Genomic DNA, 19578 nt, shown 5'->3' with positions numbered 1-19578 from the left:
TTCCTCACTCATTTTCAGAACTAGTCTGAGATTTAGTCTCTGGACATTGTGAGAGACTTTTTAAAATATGGGTCTTTTGTGTAAGTTAATTCCATCAGTAGGAGATGGCGCATTAAACCATGACATTGCTTTTTAAAAACTATGTATGGGAGGAGTCAAAAGCAAACATTAAAGCAGATTTCCAAAGATAAACTCACAAAGAGCAATAGTCCATGATGTGCTTCAGTGGACTCTCCCAGTCCTAGAGGAACACAGAGCAGTTGCTTTAGTTAGAAGAATGGATTTTTCCATTTTTTCTGACAGATCATTATTCCTGATTAACTACTAGATTTATGAATCCTAGAGTAAGTTTAGCGCCGTCTAATAAGTTTTTAACAAATGTGTAAGAGCCATTTGCTCATATTTATAAGTTTAAAAGAAAAAAAGAAAAAGGCTTGCATCTGCTCCACATGTTAGATTCCTCCTCTGTGGTTATTGACTTTGTATCAAACTGTAGCCCAGGGGAGTGGAACACCTTTTGTATGTGCTAATGAGTTCTGTCTGCACTCTCGGTAAACAGCGTGTATGGAATGGTAAATCCAGCCTCCAGCTGCAGGATGGGTCTCACCTGTGATTTCTGTCCTGCTCTACAAGATTCAGTCCCAGTTCACTAATGATTGTTGTCTGCATTTGTATACATACTTATTTAAAAAATATATACACTGTTATATCTTTTCCATAATTTTTACTAAATGAATACTTGTATTTGCATACAGATAGCTTCCAAAGAGTAGATTTGGCAATGACTGGAGAAAAGAATGGAGAATTAGATGGAGGTAGAATTTGAGTGAGTTTATAGGTAGATGGGGGGGGGGGATGAAGGTTGTGAGGGTAGGAGAGCAGTTGAATGGCCAGCAAAGTGACCACGGAATTAGTTTAGTGAAGTCACCACACTGCCAGAATCCAGTTAGGACTGAATTTTATTGGTGCTATATTAATTTCCTAGTGTCCATTTTTTTGTCATCTTTTCTGCTGATTTCACTCAGAAAATCCAAGTTTCTGCTTCAGAGTTCCCAGCCTAGAAACAGATGGGTAATTTTCTGATAGCTACTTGGTCTTGCTTAGCTCTGACCTCTGCTGGGGCTTGTTTTCATTAATGCTTGTCTCGCTGGTGTTTTCAAAAGGCAGGCACGTGGTTGGCTAAAGTTTGTGAGAACTGATTAGACTAAAAAAGCTACTTAGAGAAGGAGGAGTCTTCTTTCTCTAAGATTTAAGCTTTACCTTACTTCCTACAGAGCCATCAAAGGCATCTGTAGGATTCTTCCCTGTTATGCTACAGACCTGCCTAATGGGAATTTAAATATCAAGCAAAACCGAACATTATTTACTCAACAAACTGAGTAAATACTGAGGCCCTTTTATAATTTCTTTTTGCAGCAATAAATAAGGATAGTGAGAACAATTGAACCACTGTGACTTCTTCAAAGAAAGCCTTAGCCTGGGACTTTCCTAGGTCTTGAACATTACAACCTGGACTAATCATCATTTGGACAAGACCTGAGAAGTCATTTGGTCCAACCTCTTGTTTCACTTTGATAGTGTTAGTGAGTAAATTAACCAAAAAAATGAGGTCTGATAAGATGGGTCCTAATACCTAATCACAATCTCCTCAATTTCTCTTTAGAATGTAGTTAAAATTAAACAATACTAACAACATACAAGCACGAGCCCAGTGGAAGCATTTGGAGTGTGCGTAAGGAGAAGTGGAGGGCCTACCCTGACCAGTAACCTTTGGGGGATTTGCTAGGATGGTTAGATTGGCTCTATTGAAGGACTGAAAGTTACTCCTCAGACTGTTCTTCACCTAAGTCCAGCTCTACTAGGACACACCTGATTTTACACTTAGGTCACTATTTTAGGGGGTGGTTGAAGTGATTCTCTAGGATCTAATCATGCTTTTCATGGCCTACAGGTTCTTCATGTCGGTCTTTCTAACCTTTCCTCCTCCTCTCCTTTCCTCTTTCACCTTGCTCTGGCCCTTCTGGCTGTCCTTTTCTTTTGGAACCAGCCCCACACGTTGCCATTGTAGGGCCTATGCACTTGATCTTCCCTCTTCTTGGAATGCTCTTCTCCCAGGTCTTCTCATGACCTTTCCTTCTCATCATTGGGATGTCTCTTCTAATCATCTTAGCTAAAGTCTCCCTTCTCCATCCTACCCCCACCACAGACACTCTAGTACTTTATTGTATTTTATTCATAATAATTATCAATATTTGAAATAATATGTTTTTGTTTTTATGATGTCTGTCCTCCCCAACTAGAATATGTGTCTTGAAGACAGGGATTTTGTGCTGTTCACTGCTGTATCCCCAGCCCTTGGAACAAGACCTGGCACAACCCAGCCTGGGTTGACCTCAGTGGTATACTGCAGAGACCTAATTAAATATTATAGTCGAACATTATTAGTTAACATCGTATTTTATTAAAATGGTACTTAATTTAGTAATTTTCACACTTTATAGTTTTCACTGATAATGACAGAGGTCTGAAATCCCTCATCTTAGCAAATGACCTCTTCTGGCTCTATATTTCTGTTTCAATAAAGTTTCAAGATAACTACATTATGTGTAGAAATCTGTCTCTCCAATGTCTGAGGTGTGCCCAAGTCAACAGGACTGTCCCGAGACAGTAGGTGTGTAAGAGGTGCGATTCTACCAGATCCAAATATTTTATTATCCTGTCTGCCTCTCAACACTCTAACTAATCTCTGATTATCTTCCCATCCTCACTGTTTCTTTTTTATTTTGTTTTTTCACTTTGGAAATTGAGAGACAGGGGAGGACAGAGAAAAGGAGGGAGAAATAAAGAAACAAAGAAAAGGAGGGAGAAATAAAGAAACAAAGAAAAGGAAGGAGAAATAAAGGGGTGTTGGAGCAGCACCCCAAGGCACTTTAACCCCACTTGGAAGTAGAGAGCACTGTGAAGGAACCCCCAAAGAAGAAGTTGAGCACAATCTTAGGAAACTCCATTGCTGGGGAAGAAGTAACTCTTTCCATGAAGCCTACTTATCTAGGAGGTCTTCCTAAATTAAGCTTTCAGTTACCAGGTTGGCTAGGATTTTCTCATTCCTCACATGCCCTGGTAAGTATTTCATCCTAGGTTATCTTATGTTCTCCTGAGGAGGTTCTAAGGGTTTATGTTCCTAGTGGAGGCACTTAGGAAGTATTCCATTTTCTGGATCTGTGGAAGGATGAGCATGTACAAGACATTGGGCTTTGTTATGTGAGGGATTCCAAGAGGAAGAAGGTCTGACGTGGGACCTTGAGGAGCTTGCAAATAAATAGTGGGAGATGATATTGATAGAGGCTTAACTGTAATGCAAGGCATAAGATGAGTGCACAAGAGAATGCTAGGCAAGGACTCTGGGGATTTAGAGAAAGGAGGTGGCCCATCTGATCAGGGAGATCAGGAATAATACCAAGAAGGAAGGTGCATTGCATTGAATCTTGAAGGAGGGAGCCACATCAGTGTCCAAAAGGCATTGGCAGATTTGAAGAATAGTGGTTTGGTTTAGGTAGAAGAAAGAGTGTGAGATGATGATGGGTGCAGCAGCCAAGGCAATGAGGAGGAGACAGTCAAAACCAAGCCATTCTGTTACTATCTCCTCACCCCCAGAACATTTATTCAATGTGTAAGATTTTCACGTTTGTCACTCAGTTCCTTTAGGGGCCTTTCCCTTTATTTTCCTATTGAATGTATTATTTGTCCTAGAGGAAGAAAAAACTAGAAAGGAGGTTGGGACCCCGAGCATGCCGGAGAATAAAGGATGCTGTGACCATGTGGGAGTGAGCAGTGATCAGAGAAGTGCTGCAGGAGGATTGGTTGTAGGATTGAATTGGTGCTGGGGGAAAGGAGGGAGGCCCCTGCTGTTGTCCAAGTGGGAGGAGAGAAAGACTTGACAGCCCTAACCTATAGGATGTAGCCCTGAAGGGGAAGGGGTAGTGGTGGAAATCTAAGGTAATTCTGAGGTTTCAAGCCTGGAAAATTGAGAGAATGGTGATGCCATGGACAGAAACATGAGGAAATGAATAGATGAGCCTAATTTGAGATGGAGGATGGTGCTTTGCTTTGGGACATAATTGAATCATTTAGATAAAGATTTGGGGGTCATTTGTAGAAGTGAACTTTGAAATCAGGGGAGTAAATATCACTGAAAGAAGAGAAGAAAGGGTCAAGGAGGGAAATCCAGGGAGCCTTCCTTTGATGGATGGTGGGATTGTGGAAGGGATGAAGAAACACAGTCAGGGACGTGCAGGCGAGCTGGGGAGGGCAGTGGGACACGCACTAAGGGAGCCCAGACCACCAAGGGGAGGCAGTGGTCAAGGGATTTGGATACTGCGTGGAACCTGGTGGGCTCTCAAGAAGTCTTCTTGTTGAGAGACGTAAGATAGAGATTTGGTGTTAGAGATTAGGTGGTCTTTGGTGTCCCTAAGGAGAGCAGTTTCAGTGGAGAGTGGTTACAAGCATTGACTATCAAACAAGGAGATGGTGAGGAAAGGGAGCTAAGTTGATAGACTGTTCTTGAAAGTGTTTTGATGGAGAAGCAAAGAAGACAAGGCAGGAACTTGGGAGAGTAGCATTGCATTGGGAAAGTTTCTTTTTAAGATAAGAATGTGTGTACTCAGGAGAAACTTGTGGAGGGGCTGGATGGAAAGGAGAGACAGAGGACAACTGATGGAGCAGAACTCCAGGGCTGGGAGGTAAAGCTCATTAGCCTGGCAAAGAGGAGAAACTGGAGGAGGAAAGTGAGCCAGGCTGAGGTGGAGGAGCTTACATGAGGGGGCCTGAGTCTTCCCATTAAAACATGAAGCAAGGTCACCTGCTCAGAGAGAGGCAATGTGGAGAAGGCTGTGGATTGAAGACAGTGACTAAAGACTGGAACAGCTTTTGTGATGGAAGATGTTGGGAGTCAGCCTGAGATCTAGAGTGATGATCAGCAGTAACAGCAGAAATGGGGAAGACCGAGGCTGTGTGTGTGGAGGGGTGGGAGCATCCTGGAAGCTTCTGATTCTGGGCTCCAGGCCAGACAGGAAGGCTAATGAAGCCAGGTAGAGGTGAGAGATGCCTGGAAGTCATGAAGAGAACAAAATAAGGTTTATAGAGGGAATGAGCGAGTAAGGAAAGGAGGAACTAGAGAGGAATGCTATTGGGTCATTTTTTCATGTTCCCCTCTTTTTGTACAATTATTTCATATCTCCCCCTATAAACCCAGCCTTATGCTCCCTGATTTGTAACTAGTCTCTCAAGCTATTCTACATTGTATATTCTACAGTGCAGGAGGAAGAAAAAAAAAAAAAAAGAAACTGATCCTAGAATATATTGGCTGCTAAAATTTATTCCAGGCATTGTGTTAAGCATTTTACTTACATTATCTTATTTACTGCTCACAAAACCCTTCTGAGTTTAAATGATAAACTGTCAGTACTCCTTTTTAAAGACAGTCACAGAGAGATTAGATAACTTGTTCAAGATCACAAGGCTAGTAAATGATGAGGTCGAGTTTTGGACCCAGACCAGTTGACCTGAGTACTTAACCACTTTTCTGAGCTGCCTCCCTGCCAAGACTTGTTGCAGTTGTCATAAAGTGACTATATATTGCTGTTTTACAATTGATCAGATTGTTGTTGTAATAACAACTAGCATTTGTATTGGCCTTTAATGTTCATGTAATTGTTTCCTTTGATCTTAACAACACTCCTGTGAGGTTTGCAGCTGTATGCAAGCAAAGGAGAACTTCCAAGATCTCTATATTCTTAGTTCTGGAAGTCTTTGAAGTTTTATCATTACAGTGTTGTGACCAGGCCAAAGAACTGTAATCTCTGTGCATCCCTCCCTGCCCCCCCTTAAAGATGCTAGACTCCTTTTACTAAAGGGGTTTTCTCTACAGACCTTTTGCTTCTTTTCAGGTCATAGAACTCTGTACGTGGGCGTTCGGATGCCACTGGGCCGGCAGAGCCATCGGCATCACCGAACCCATGGCCAGAAGCACCGGAGAAGAGGCCGGGGCAAAGGAGCCAGCCAAGGGGAGGAAGGCCAGGAGGCCCTGGCCCATGGTATCACCCTTGGGAGAGAGGGTGAGTGTCCATGGCTGGGAGGATTGGTAAGGCTGAAGGGAATGTGTGATGGACATTAAGCAGGTGGTCTTGATTCTCTAGCCCTTCTATTGAGTTTTCAGAGCTTGCTTCCAAGAAATGCTTCTAAGAATCAAAATTGTCTTCATGAAAACTATACAGTTCAGGCCCCCAAATCAATACCATACTAGGTGAAATCATCTGCCAGAGAACGAGCCATTCCTTTTGATCAGGTTCATCAGATTTCCAATTTCTTGCAGGTTTTCTTCAAGTGGTCTTAGTTAATAATTTTTCCTCCCATGAAACTGCTTTCACAGAAGAGATTTTTAAAAATTTTCTGGGAATAAAGAAAAAATTTTCAGATCTGTGTTCAGAATTATCTAATGTTACTGAAGTTTTAAGGCCCCCAGATGCGCTAAGTATGGCAGAATTCTATCTCTAAGTTGAGGCTGGGAGCAGACCTTTCTCTGTGGTTGATTTTCTAGACACACCATCTCAGCGTGTTCAGTTCATTCTTGGCACTGAGGAAGATGAAGAGCATGTTCCTCACGAGCTGTTCACAGAGCTGGATGAGATCTGTGTGAAAGAGGGAGAAGATGCTGAGTGGAAAGAGACAGCCAGGTAAGGCCCTACAATAAACTGGGTCAGGATTTGCTTGGGTAGGCAGTGTTGCCTTTCAGCAAGTGACAGGCCTGCCTTGTCTTTTATTTCTTCATGGGAGAAGTGATGACTGACTTAGGGACTGATGTTCGAGAGTATTCTGTGGAGAGTCTTGATATTGGCCTCTTTGTGGTGTCTCTGGTCACACCTATGCCAGTTCACCTTGAGCCTAGGATTGAAGTCCTCTCTCATTTATTTGGGGCTCAGAGTACTTCATGGGCTATCTTGATATTATAGGTCTGGTTTAGAAGACGCCTGACAGGGCCACCTTGGTTTGGACTAGCCCAGAAGACAGAGCACAGGTCCAGACTTTTCCTGCAGGTGAACCATAGAGTCATTTGGGTTTGAATTCACTGGAATTCCCAGAATTTTTGAGACTTTAACTTCCTATGGGACAATCCAACCTCATGGAGACCCTTGAGATTATAGCCTGTCTGATAGTAAGCTTCCTGGGGTAGTTGTAGAGTGGCTGTGCTTGTCTGAGGATCAAACCCAAAAAGAGCACCTAGATTAACCAGGGCCATGTCTAGGCTCCTCTAGTAACTGACCAGTGAGCCTTATGTATCACACGAAGCTAGCATGCCTGAGCGTTGGGGTAAGAGGCAATGTGGGTAACCAGCAAAGCATGGCTCCAGCTCCTATTGGAACAGCTATTCCTGGATGCCTGCTGATGTGGATGTTTTCTACAGGTAGAGAGGATTAAACAAGCCAAGCGACCTGATACTAAGTGAAAAAACAATTAGTCTTGTCATTCTGTCTTTGCAAACTGCTAAAGGTCACATGGATAGGCTCTTTAAGAAAGAAAACATTTTATTAATGTGATTTGTCAATGTATCCAAATGATAGAGATTAGATCTATTTTTAATTGCATAAGTAATACATGCTCATCATAAAAAATTAGAAAATAAAGATAAGCAATTAGAAAATGAAAATTATGTGCAGAATCCCAGGGAGAATGAGGAATATAATATTTGGTGTCATATATATGTATGCATTTTTGTTTTTTTAAATTTCTTTAAATGAAAATGGAATTAAACTATACTCAATCTTGCACTGGTTTTTGTTATTTTCATCCTCATCCGAGGATATTTTTTCATTGCTTTTCAGAGAGAGTGGAAGGGAGAGAGAAACATTGATGTGAGAGAGACACATTGATTGGTTGCCTCCTGCACGCACGCTGACCAGGCCCGGCAGGCCGACGCTCTAACCACTGAGCCAAACCAGCTAGGGCTTGCACTGTTTTATAGCCTGCTGTTTTCACTTTGCAGTGTACCCTGAACATAGAGATTAGGTTACAGTGTTCAGTGTGATTATTCACATATCTTTCTTTGTGACTTACATTAAAGATTCTCTCTTGAAAAGTCCTCATTTTCTGTCTTTGGCATTTAGTTCTTTGTAATGCTTTCAGGTGGTTGAAGTTTGAAGAAGATGTTGAGGATGGGGGAGAACGCTGGAGCAAGCCCTATGTGGCAACCCTTTCATTGCACAGTCTCTTTGAGCTAAGGAGCTGCCTTATTAATGGAACGGTCCTTCTGGATATGCGTGCAAATAGCATAGAAGAAATTGCAGGTAAGGTTAGGTGAAGGAAAACAGAGGAATGTTTGTGCAAATTAAGAAGTATGGTATAGAGGAAAGAATCAAGTGGCTGTGTGTCCTTAGGCAAGTCACTTAACGTTCCTGACCTCAACATTCTCAGCAGTGGGATGGGTTTCAAACTAAGAAATCAGCTATTTCACAGACTTATGGGATTCAAATGACATGGTGTTTAGTCTTCCATTTGTTTGTTCATTCAGCAAAAATTTATTTTGTATTCATTTATGCCTGATTATATTGTAGGCACTGGGGAATAAAGATAAAATGCAGCTCCTACCTTCAAGAAGCTCATCTTTTAGTGGGAAAAACAGCTATGGAACAATATAAGTGCAACAGTGGGAGATATGTTTTGATAATTAGAGAAAGAGGCAACTAGGAGCTGTGCAGAGAAAAGGGAGTTAAAGATTTTAAAAATATGGCAGTTGGGGAAGACATGTAAGAAACTGAGCCAAAGTACCCCCACTTCTTCAGCAAGATACGAAGGGGATATGTCTAATGGAGTTTCATGGAGTGGTTGAGTGTTATGATACTATGTTTTGGGAATGGAGTTTGGGAAACATCTGGGTGCATGTGAGGATTTTTCCTTCAGCTTAGCTTGGTTTGGCTGGACAGGTTAAATAAGGATTTCTCCAAACTTTTCTCCATTTAAAGTATCCAAGTAATGCCTCTCTGGGATCACATGGGGACCCAAGGGAGGGGTCAGCACTGATGGGATCCTGTGTCCCCTCCCAAGACTCTAGGGGAAAGTTATTCCTTGATGCTTCTAGCTTTAGCTTCTAGTGTCTGTCTTACAAGGATCTGTGTCTCTCTCATAAGGATATTTGTCAATATCATCCAGGATGATCTCATCTGGAGATCCTTAAGTACATCTGCAAAGACCCCCCCCTTTTTTTTTTTTTACAAATAAATCACATTCACAGGTCTGGGGGTTGTATATAGACATATATTTTAGGGGGCCACCATTCAACACACTACAAAAGGCAAAAGGGAAGAGAGTTTTAATTCATCAGTTTCAAATGCTGCAGAGATGTCAGGTTAGGGAAGGACTAGAAACATCTATCAGATTTAGCAAGTGGAAAGTTATTGATGATTTTATCAAAAGCAGTTTCTTTGAAGAAGCCAAATTGTAGTGCGCTGAAGAATTTTTGTTTTGAGAACTTTAAGTGATAGCAGAGAGGGAAGGAGGGAGGGAGGGAGAGAGGGGGAGAAATCGATGAAATAGATAAAGGAGGACTTGGGGAAGATATTCTTTTTTTTTCTTTTCCCCCCAAGATGAAGGATCCTGAAGTATGTTTATAAAGTGGGGGCAAAGAACCAATCAAACAAAGGTTAAAGATAGAGGAACATGGATCTTTGGACTGAATATTTGAAATAGATTTTCTTTATTTATTGCTACTAGCATTGGGATAGTTATGGGTGAAGTTGGAGTTGAGAACAGGTTGAAGTTTGGGGGAGGCTTGGGAGTAGGTAGGTAGGATTGAAATAAAACTGCTATTGTTTTCCACATTAGGTACCTGATGTATTCAGGCCAGTGATGAATCACAGCAATGGATTCTTGGAGGAAGGGAATATAGAGAACTTTTGTAGATGACAGAACAAAATGGGTAATACTGTGGCCTTTGAAGTCAGACAGTCTTGTGTTTGAATCCCAGCTCTGCAACTTACTAGATGTGAGACCTTGAGGAATTTCTGTAATGTTTGGACCTCAGTTTCCTAATCTGTAGACATCATTATACCAGACAATTTTCAGAGTTTTTATAAGGATCAGATTAGAAAATCTAGTATAGTTCCTGGCACATACAAAGTGCTCAGTAGTTTCTATTTCTAATAATAATGATTTGCTATATGAATGAAGTATAACTTGCCACAGCTGCTGTCATCAGATAACTATTTCAGGCACTGAAGAGGAAATTGTATCTCACTGACAATGGTTGAACTGCCTCTCCCTACTCCTTGACCCTCACCTCTTACTCCACGTGACGTTGGTCTCTTTGGGTCCACTGGCCATCAGAGTGTTCATGTTAGCGTCTGTTTTCCAGACCTGGTCCTGGACCAGCAAGAACTGTTCAGTGACCTGAGTGACAGCATGAGGGTTAAAGTACGGGAAGCTCTTCTCAAAAAGCATCATCATCAGAATGAAAAGAAGAGAAATAACCTCATTCCCATTGTTCGCTCCTTTGCTGAGGTTGGCAAGAAGCAGTCTGATCCACATTCAATGGACAAAAATGGTAAGATTATTAGGAGTGACTGTTTTCTCTTTTTTTTAATCAGACACTTAGGAACTAGCTGGAGATACTAAGTTACTAGAGGGTAGGAGCTATATTTATCTAATATGCTTCCATGCTCACTTAGACACTACTTTTTGTGATTGGCTGGGACTGATGACTATCTATCGCTTGTGGCACTAGGGATGCCTGCCTCAGATAGAGCTCAGTGGACCCAGGGTGAGAGGTTTGTAGCCCAGAGTTGCCTCAGAACTGATGTGGTTTTTGGGAGATATCCACTTTGGGGATAATTTGGGGCCAGAAAAGGTCAACTGGAGATTTTTGTTGTTGTTGTTGTTAATCCTCACCCAAGGATATTTTTCCCATTGATTTAGAGAGAGTAGAAGGGAGGGACGGGGAGAGAGAGAAACATCAATTTGAGAGAGACACATCAATTGGTTGCCTCCCGCACTCACCCCGACTGGGGCTGGGGACTGAACCTGCAACCCAGGTACATGCCCTTGACTGGGAATCGAACTCACGACCCTTTGGTGTGTGGGCTGATGCTCTAACCACTGAGAAACACAAGCCAGGGCTCAGTTGGAGATTTTAAAAGAGTAAACAAATGTCTTAGTTTAGGGAGTCAAAATACAGTTGTGTAGACTCTTGATTCAGACTTCTAGGTTTGAGATTCCGGCTTCACCACTTGCAAAGTGTGTGACCTTGGGAAACCTCCTAAATCTCTTTAAGTCTCATGTTCTTCTCTGTAAAATGAGGATAATAATAGGTTCAACTCCATAAGTTTATTGTGAGGTTTCAATAACTTAATTCACGTAAGGCCCTTAGCCAGGTGCACTCAATGAATTTCAGCTGCTGATTGGGTTCATTTTCTGTGGCCAGGCAGGGCCTAACCTGGATTGGTGTCCTTGTTCCCACATGTACTGAATTACAGTGTACAGAGGATATGCTTGGGAATCTATATATTTGGAAAGTTCTCCATAGGAGTCTCTGATATGCATTCCTGGTGAAAGATTGCTACCTTAATAGAGGAAGAAAAGAGGATTACAAAGGTGTTCAAGAAGAGGGTGCAGGAATGGTAATACCTCTGTTCTCCTTAAAGCACTAATTAGTAGATAAGGAGATAGGTATGTGTGGTCCTAGCTTCTTAATCATCTTAACCTCTTTGTGTGGGCTTTGCGGGAGATAGTCATAGCCAAATGATAATGAATGAGGTGTGTCAGAGGTGGAAAGGGCAGGGACTCAGAGAATTCTCTTTGATTTTCTCCAAATAGGTCAAACTGTGTCTCCTCAGTCTGTTCCAACTACAAACCTTGAAGTAAAAAATGGAGTGAATTGTGAACACAGTCCTGTGGATTTAAGCAAGGTGAGCGGAGACATGGGAAGTTGGCTTATAGGCCTAAGAGTACCTCTAGAGAGCTTTGGTATTGCAACACCCTTTTTCCAAGACCAGAGCCCCTTCTGTAGAAAAAGAGGCCCGTCTGCTTGTGTCTTTTTCCTTCTACTCCAGCCTGGACGGGGCTGACTCATCAGTTTGTTTCACCAGGCTCGACATGCTGAAACTGGGACTTGCCACAGATAATCCTCCCTCACACAGACCTCCTGATTTTTCAGATATATTTTTTGGTACCTGCTCTCCAGCAGCTCCTCCTTACCTCCAGGGGTTTTGTCAAAACAATACATTTGCTACTGTCTCCTAAAACTGCTTTGTAGTTGGGACTGTGACTTTGGTATCCGAGGCCTCACTGCAGTTTCTGATTTAAGCCATGATCTCCTGCCTCCAGCCTTTTCTTGATCTGGCCTGTCCTTGACACTGTCTTTCTAAAACATGCATAGTGTCAGGTCACATCTCTGCTCATAAGGCAAGGAGCCTTATAAAAACCTGAAACCTCTGACAAAGCATTTAAGTATGTTAAAATGGAAAAAATTTGACCTAGAGCTTCAAAAACATTTTTCTTTGAGGAAGCATGGTGTGCTGGAATTCAAATCAGAACACCTGGATTTAAATTCTCTCTCTTAAAAGCTCTGTTGTCCTGAGCTAGTCAACCTCACCTCTCTGGGTCTCATTTCCTTCATTTTTTAAATTAAAAAATGCTGCTAATAAGACATGTCTTACCCACAGAGTTCTTGTAAGTATCAAATGAAATAGAATGAGAAAACATTTGTTAAATCATGAAATGACATATGAATGTAAGGCATGAGGATGGTGATTGACATTTGAGGTGATGGGTTGGCTCTCAGGTTCAGAGGCTCTTTTGAACTTTCAGGTAGACCTTCATTTCATGAAAAAAATTCCCACTGGGGCAGAGGCCTCAAACGTCCTGGTTGGCGAGGTAGATACTCTGGATCGCCCCATCGTTGCCTTTGTGAGGCTGTCTCCAGCTGTTCTTCTCTCAGGCTTGACAGAAGTGCCCATCCCAACAAGGTAGAGAGAAAGACTGCGTGACTCAGTGCATTCTATCCAAAGTACAGATTTGTGTGAGCGCTAGGGGAAGAAATCAGCTAATGGCAAAACTTAGGATAATTAATTATTTTGGGAATGCTGCTTAAAATTCAGCAGTGATTTCACTGGGGTATATTTGGTTAACCTCCATGCAGAATTTTAAGACTTTTAAGGCTATGACTGTACAATATCTGAGGCCTTGGAAATGGAAAACTGAAGAACATTCAAAGGACATAGCAGGGACTGTGTTACCCTCCTAGTTCTACAGAGCTGTATCCCAGGGAAATGTCTCTGAGCAAAGGCATTGATGTCTCTTTCCAGTGTCTGGCAGGATTTGTTTGGCTTGCAGATATGTCCACATTTGTTCAAAAGGCTATTCATGCACTCTGAAGGTGGTGATTCAGGTGACTCAGCCCTATTAATTACACAGTATTCACATGTCCAGAATACAATTTAGACTCTTCTTCAGGGCTTGATAATTTCAACTTCCTTATTCCTATCCTCTCCCCATCATTTTCTTATTAGAGCAATCAGTAAGATTCAGATAACCTTGAATTTGCATTACAATGCCATGTTTTAAAAAAGTGTCTTTTCTATAGCAAGGAATAGTGTCTATGAAAATCCTAAGATTTATAACCACATTATTAATGGAGTCATACAAATAGCTTCCAGTGCCCATAGTGGAGCTTTTAGGTCAAAGCAGCTCATATTGCTCCATCATTAGTCTGCCTCTTTTTATTGAAGGTACCGTGATGATTTCTGTTTGATAGGAGAGATAAATGTTCTGCTGTTTAGAGAGGAGGAAGATGCCACTTCTTTATGTTTACTTACTTACTTTTGTCCTTTGTATGTGTTGCCAGATTTTTGTTTATCCTATTGGGTCCAGTAGGGAAGGGTCAGCAGTACCATGAGATTGGCAGATCCATGGCCACCATCATGACAGATGAGGTATGTGCCACTTCATTCATCTCATAAATATGTATTGAGTATTTACTCTGTGCCAGGCACTGTGCCAGTTGTTGGGGATAAAATAATTACAATTGCAATCTCGATTGGGAAACAGTTCAGGTCACTTCTCTGAATTCTTATTGTGGGAGGACTGAGCCCTTTGGGGGGATATTTCTTCCTGTGTCATCTCTCCCTTTTTGAAGAATCAAGGGTACAGAAGAAATCTTTTTCTTGGAAAATTATTATTGCCAAGTAGACTACTTAAGAGAGAAAGATATTAAGGTTGACTTAACTTTCTGAAGAGGATTGTTAATTAAATGCATCCAACCTATTTACATGAAGGAACCTCAGTCCCGTTCCACATAAATGAGACCATTTTGTATAAGTCAGGGGTTTATGCTTGGCATGGTAATGCAAATGTACCGAGGCAGCCAGACATTTTGACTGCCATGGGGCTGAACCCCCCCTGAATACCCCATAAGGACTTTGCTGCTCATGTAAGTTGCAAAGCAGGGGTTTCAAGGCATATGTCTTAGCAGGCAGAGGAAATGGGGCTGTATTTAATCAGCTCTCTGATTGGGAGGCTTGTTTCACAGAGGACCTTAGTAATTCCATCCAGTTTTCCCAACCATTATGATCAGGAAAATTTTCCCATGCACTTTGCTTTTTATTCCATTCTTTGAGGAGATAACAGAATTATACAGCTGTAGAATTATAGAATGTCTTATACAAATGTAAGAATTATGCAGATGTCTTATCTCTTCTTATATAGATATATATTCAGTTCTTTTTGACTTATCTCATCTTTAGGTTCATTTTTAAAAATCCTTTTATATTTATACTTTTCTAAGTGCTAAAGTTTCTACATTTCAGATCCCTATGACAGAAGTAAAATCAAGAGAAGGTATTCATTCTTCACCATGTCCATTGGTGATTGCTTTAAGTAAAGTCATTTTCAACTTTCCTGAGGGTTTTTTCTTCTTTGTAGATTTTTCATGATGTGGCATATAAGGCAAAAGAGAGAGATGATCTCCTGGCGGGGATTGATGAGTTCCTAGACCAGGTGACGGTGCTCCCTCCAGGGGAGTGGGACCCCTCCATTAGAATTGAGCCACCCAAAAACGTCCCTTCCCAGGTAATGTATGCACATTAGCCAATGGTGGCTTAGTGTCACTGAGTGCCCAACCATGGACAAAAGCAAAGGCCATGTTGGGTATATGCTAAATAAGTTGACCCATGACCCTGTTTGGGGCACCTAGAATGTCAGTACAGTAATAAAGATGAATATGCAATAATACAGATTGGCTCAGGTGTGATAGGGTCTGTCAGGATTACACAGGATGAATTTTAGGCCAACTTTTGAAGAATTGATGTGGAATGGCAGAGAGGAGAGGGAAGGACATATTTTGTGAGTATATCATGAATGAAGCCATTTTAAATGCAAAGAGCAAGTTGTATATAGAGAGCAAATAGAGTTCCCCATACTTTTTTTTTTTAAAAAAATATATCTTTATTGATTTCAGAGAGAGGAAAGGAGAGGGAGAGAGACAGAAACAACAATGATGAGAGTCATTGATCGGCTGCCTCCTGCACGCCCCCGACTAGGGATCGAGCCCGCAACCTGGGCATGTGCCCTGACTGGGAATTGAACCCCGATCGCCTGGATCCTAGGTCGGCACTCAATTGCTGAGCCACACCCAGCTGGGCGCCCCATACTTTTTTGACAGGTTAAAAATGGGCATAGTACTCCTACCATGCAATGGACAGTAGGCCAGATGCCTTACATATGCTGATTCAATCTTCTCAGCAACATCCTCAAATAGGTATTGTTATCCTTAGTTTTACAAATAAGGAATAAAACCATCTTCAAGGTTTTAAGGTAAAGTAAGATTATACAGAGGCAGATTTGAAACTGGACCTTAGGTTATATCTGATGCCAAAGCCTCCATTTTCCTGTTTCTGGGCAAGGCAGAGTTAGAAGTCAGGTACTTGTGGAGAGGAGGAGAAATTATGTGTTTGTTTGTTTTTCAGAAAGTCAGTAAACTGCCCCAAATCAATGAATGCATTTGAAAGCTACAAACACTTGGGTATTTTTTAGCTGCTTTTGGATTATTTTACCACTCCCCGCTGTTAGTAGAAAGAACAGAATAGATGGCTGACTTAGCTAATTTTGTGGTCATCTGTTAAAAGGAGAAAAGGAAAATGCCTGGAGTTCCAAATGGAAACGTTTGCCACATAGAACCAGAACCACATGGGGGCCACAGCGGGCCAGAACTTCAGCGCACCGGGCGGTAAGTTCTGGGGTGTTTCACAGCTGATACTGCTTGCTGGGCAGCATTGTGTAAAGGAGTGAGTCATCCTCTGCTTTCAGCCTTCTTCTCTGTGGGATTTTAATTGTCTGGGAATGACTTTTCAAATGGCACCATTGACTGTAAGTATTATGAATATATCAATATTGTATTCATTCATTCAGGTTTCTCAGACTACCTACCATGTTCTGTCTTACCTCCAGTTCTTCCCACACACTGTTCCCTCTGATTTGAATACCGTCCTCTTCCTCATCTCCTGACTAACTGCTACCTATCCTTTGTCTCAGCTTAGGTGTCACTTCTTTTGGAAAACCTTCCAGGACTCTCTATAGATGAGTTTAGGTATTCCTGCTATGTGGTGTCACAGCTTTGAGCTCTGTCTCCTGCCTGCCTGCCACCCTACCTTCAACCCCGTGTCACAGCTCTTATTATACTTCATTATTATTGTTTGATTCATTGTCTTTCCTGCTAGAATGTTTGCTCCATAAGGGCAGGGACCCCATTATTTTGCTAGCACCCGGCACAACGCTCTGCACAGAGCAGGCACTCAACATCAAATGAATGAATGTATGAATGAATGAATACTTTTAGAATGATGCCTGTTTAGAAACATGAATGGACTAACTAGGTATAGATAAGTATTGAGTGATTATGTTAAGAAATTCCCTTGGAGTAGAAAAATAGGTACTCTTTTAGGTGTGTGTCTCAGAATAGGCAACATACTCTTCTAGGCCAAGATTATTTATTTATTTATTTATTTATTTATTTATTTATTTAAATTCTTACTCGAGGATATTTTTTTATTGCTTTTCAGAGAAAGTGGGAGGGAGGGAGGGAGGCAGAGAGAGAGAGAAAACATTGATGTGAGAGACACATCGATTGGTTTTCTTCTGCACACACCCAACAGGGGCTGGGGATGGAGCCTGCAACTGAGGTACGTGCCCTTGGCCAGAATCAAACCCAGGACCCTTCAGTCCATGGGCTGACACTCAAATTACTGAGCAAAACTGGCTAGGGCTAGGCCAAGATTTTAAGGAGTGATGTCTAAGAAGGAGATTCTCTATGATAGGTGAGGGAAGCAGGTCCCCAGACCTAGGAGGTTTTGTTTGCCAGGTAGGAAGGTGGTAAAAGAGGATGATATTTTGGGTTGGAGTGATATCCGGTGGTGTCCCCTAGATTGTGGGAGAAGGTTGAGACTATGGTCCTGACTCTGTAAGTCATGCTTGTCTAAGAAATCATCTGCTGGGTGGAGATTCTCAGGACAAGACTCAGATCATAGAAAGCAGCTTTTAACATTTTGTACTCCCCTGCTTTCACTTTATTTTTTTTCCTCCTTAAAATTGCTTTCCTTACTTTTCCATCTTCAGTACCCTACACAAAGGCAACTCAAGGGTGTGTTTTTTGTTAAATTGTGGAGAGTGATTTATTTTTCCATTCTTGGAAATTTAGGGAGAGGAAATGAAATGAGATTGAGGAGCAGGAGAGAATGACACTTAACTGGTAACATCCTGTTAGGGGGAATATATTTCTTGGTTGGAGGAATGTATTGAGGGTGGGGAAAGACAAGTAGGTCCTGGAGAGGGATCACTGGATGAAAGGAGGAGCCCTTTGTTGGAAGGAGTCACTGAAAAGAAGGAGCAACCTCTAAGAGTAAGTTTAACATTTTCTTTTAGGTGGGGAGCGTTCTGAATTGGGTGGAGAGGCCTGGTATTGAGAGGCAGTTCAAGGGTAGCATCTGTCCTTAGAGTAGGTTCCAGGATTGAGACTGTCTTAGAGGAGGTGCTGGTTTTTAAGGGGAAGGGTCTTGGGGTATGGATTTGATACTATTTCAGAGTTATGATTTATCTTTGAAATATAAAGGGTATCTACACCCCTAGGATTTAGAGTTTGAAAGTAGAAGAAATGAGGGCAGCAGGGTTTCCTCCAAACAGATAATTCATGTAGAGGTAAGACTTTAGGTTTCTTTTGGTGTCGGAGGAGAAGAAACTAGGGTCCCAGGCCTTTTGAGTGGGGTCATTTATAATCAATTTCATAGGGGGTTTAGGAGACCATTAGATTGGATTTCAATAGTTATAGAATCTCAGAAATGGTGCCTGACTTACTCCCCCAAAATTCCATATAGCTAGGACCATCACAGGCTTAATCATCAACCCCAAATGACTTTACTCACAAATTCAATTGGAGTTTGAGGACGTTCTCTCATAATGTCACATCAGGAACTTTGGGAATTGACAAAGCTGAAATTAGAAGGGTTGTCTGAGCTCAAAGCCTAGTTTTGTCCAGTGTCTGCCCTTATTTTACCTAGCCAGATGAGAGAGACCTTTTCAATGGAAGGAAGGGAGGGAGGACAGTGTCTTCCCTGTGTCCGTGCTTGGTGTGAGAGATGCTTTCTCTTCCTAAACTCTTCAGAGCCCTTCATAAAAGACCTCAAGACACTTTGCCTTGCTCCCGTTTGTAGCCTTTTAGGCCAGGGTGCCCTAATGCCTTTATCAGGGACCATACTTCCATGCCAACTCTGGCCCCTTTCCCAATCTCAATTTATATAGGGGGTGAACCTGAACCTGCCCCTGCAGATGGATATCATAGAACTTTCTGGATCCACCTGGACTGCACAGACTAAAAATATGAGCCTGGGATTTATAATTCTTCTCACCATTAGTTGTATTTCTTTGTGCACAGCCTGGGGCAGAACTTGGAGACTTTGAGGATATTATCCTCGTTGGTGGAGAGGTGTTTGAAGACTCTTTAAGTGTAGTGTAGACTCCTAAGACTAGAGAAAGGAGACAAAGTTGAAAACAGTACTCTGAGGTTTGTGTCGCCTGATCACCAAGCCAGGGCTCAGGCAGTATCTTAGACCTCGCTGATGCTGGCGTAGGGACGAGGCCAGTGCATTCCTGTACATAACGAAAGGAGAGTCTGACTAGAGCATTCCTAGGCCAGACACTTCACAGCAGAGAAGATACTCTGGAATGGGGGTTTCCAAGGTAGATTTATGTACTTAATTGTGGATGCCACTTTTGGGAAGGGTTAATGAAAAAAAGAATCAGGAACTGCTATCTCCGTGATCCCCTACACACTTCAAACAGGTTTCTTCCAAAGCACACCAGACAAAAGAATGGCTGGCCTGTCCCTAAAGCCCTCCAGAGAAGGGCTCCCTAAGTCAGTCCTCCAGAGCCTAGTGACCCTCTACACAGGTAAGTCCTTCCTTGCATCAAACTTAAGTTCATATTCCTGTGTGCCTCCTGCCTCCCACCCCAAATTTGAACATTAAGGGGTAGTGTTGAAAGGGAAAG

The 19578-nt window shown here is 42.0% G+C and overlaps 1 protein-coding gene across 1 annotated transcript in view; it reads left to right on the top strand.

Moving 5' to 3' along the window:
* SLC4A8 (solute carrier family 4 member 8) overlaps window positions 1-19578 on the top strand; it is a 71542-nt gene that overhangs the window by 15132 nt on the left and 36832 nt on the right. The window contains exons 3-11 of the mRNA XM_081127125.1: window positions 5946-6113; window positions 6596-6731; window positions 8179-8339; window positions 10403-10591; window positions 11860-11951; window positions 12853-13010; window positions 13889-13976; window positions 14965-15111; window positions 16167-16267. Coding sequence (XP_080983251.1) covers window positions 5946-6113; window positions 6596-6731; window positions 8179-8339; window positions 10403-10591; window positions 11860-11951; window positions 12853-13010; window positions 13889-13976; window positions 14965-15111; window positions 16167-16267 — 1240 coding nt within the window. The remainder of the gene's footprint in view (window positions 1-5945; window positions 6114-6595; window positions 6732-8178; window positions 8340-10402; window positions 10592-11859; window positions 11952-12852; window positions 13011-13888; window positions 13977-14964; window positions 15112-16166; window positions 16268-19578) is intronic.

This window comes from Miniopterus schreibersii (genome assembly GCF_964146895.1).
Source record: "Miniopterus schreibersii genome assembly, chromosome: 2".
NCBI lineage: Eukaryota > Metazoa > Chordata > Mammalia > Chiroptera > Miniopteridae > Miniopterus > Miniopterus schreibersii.
Note: the sequence above shows the minus strand (reverse complement) of the source record. Positions and strands in the feature narration are given on the sequence as shown.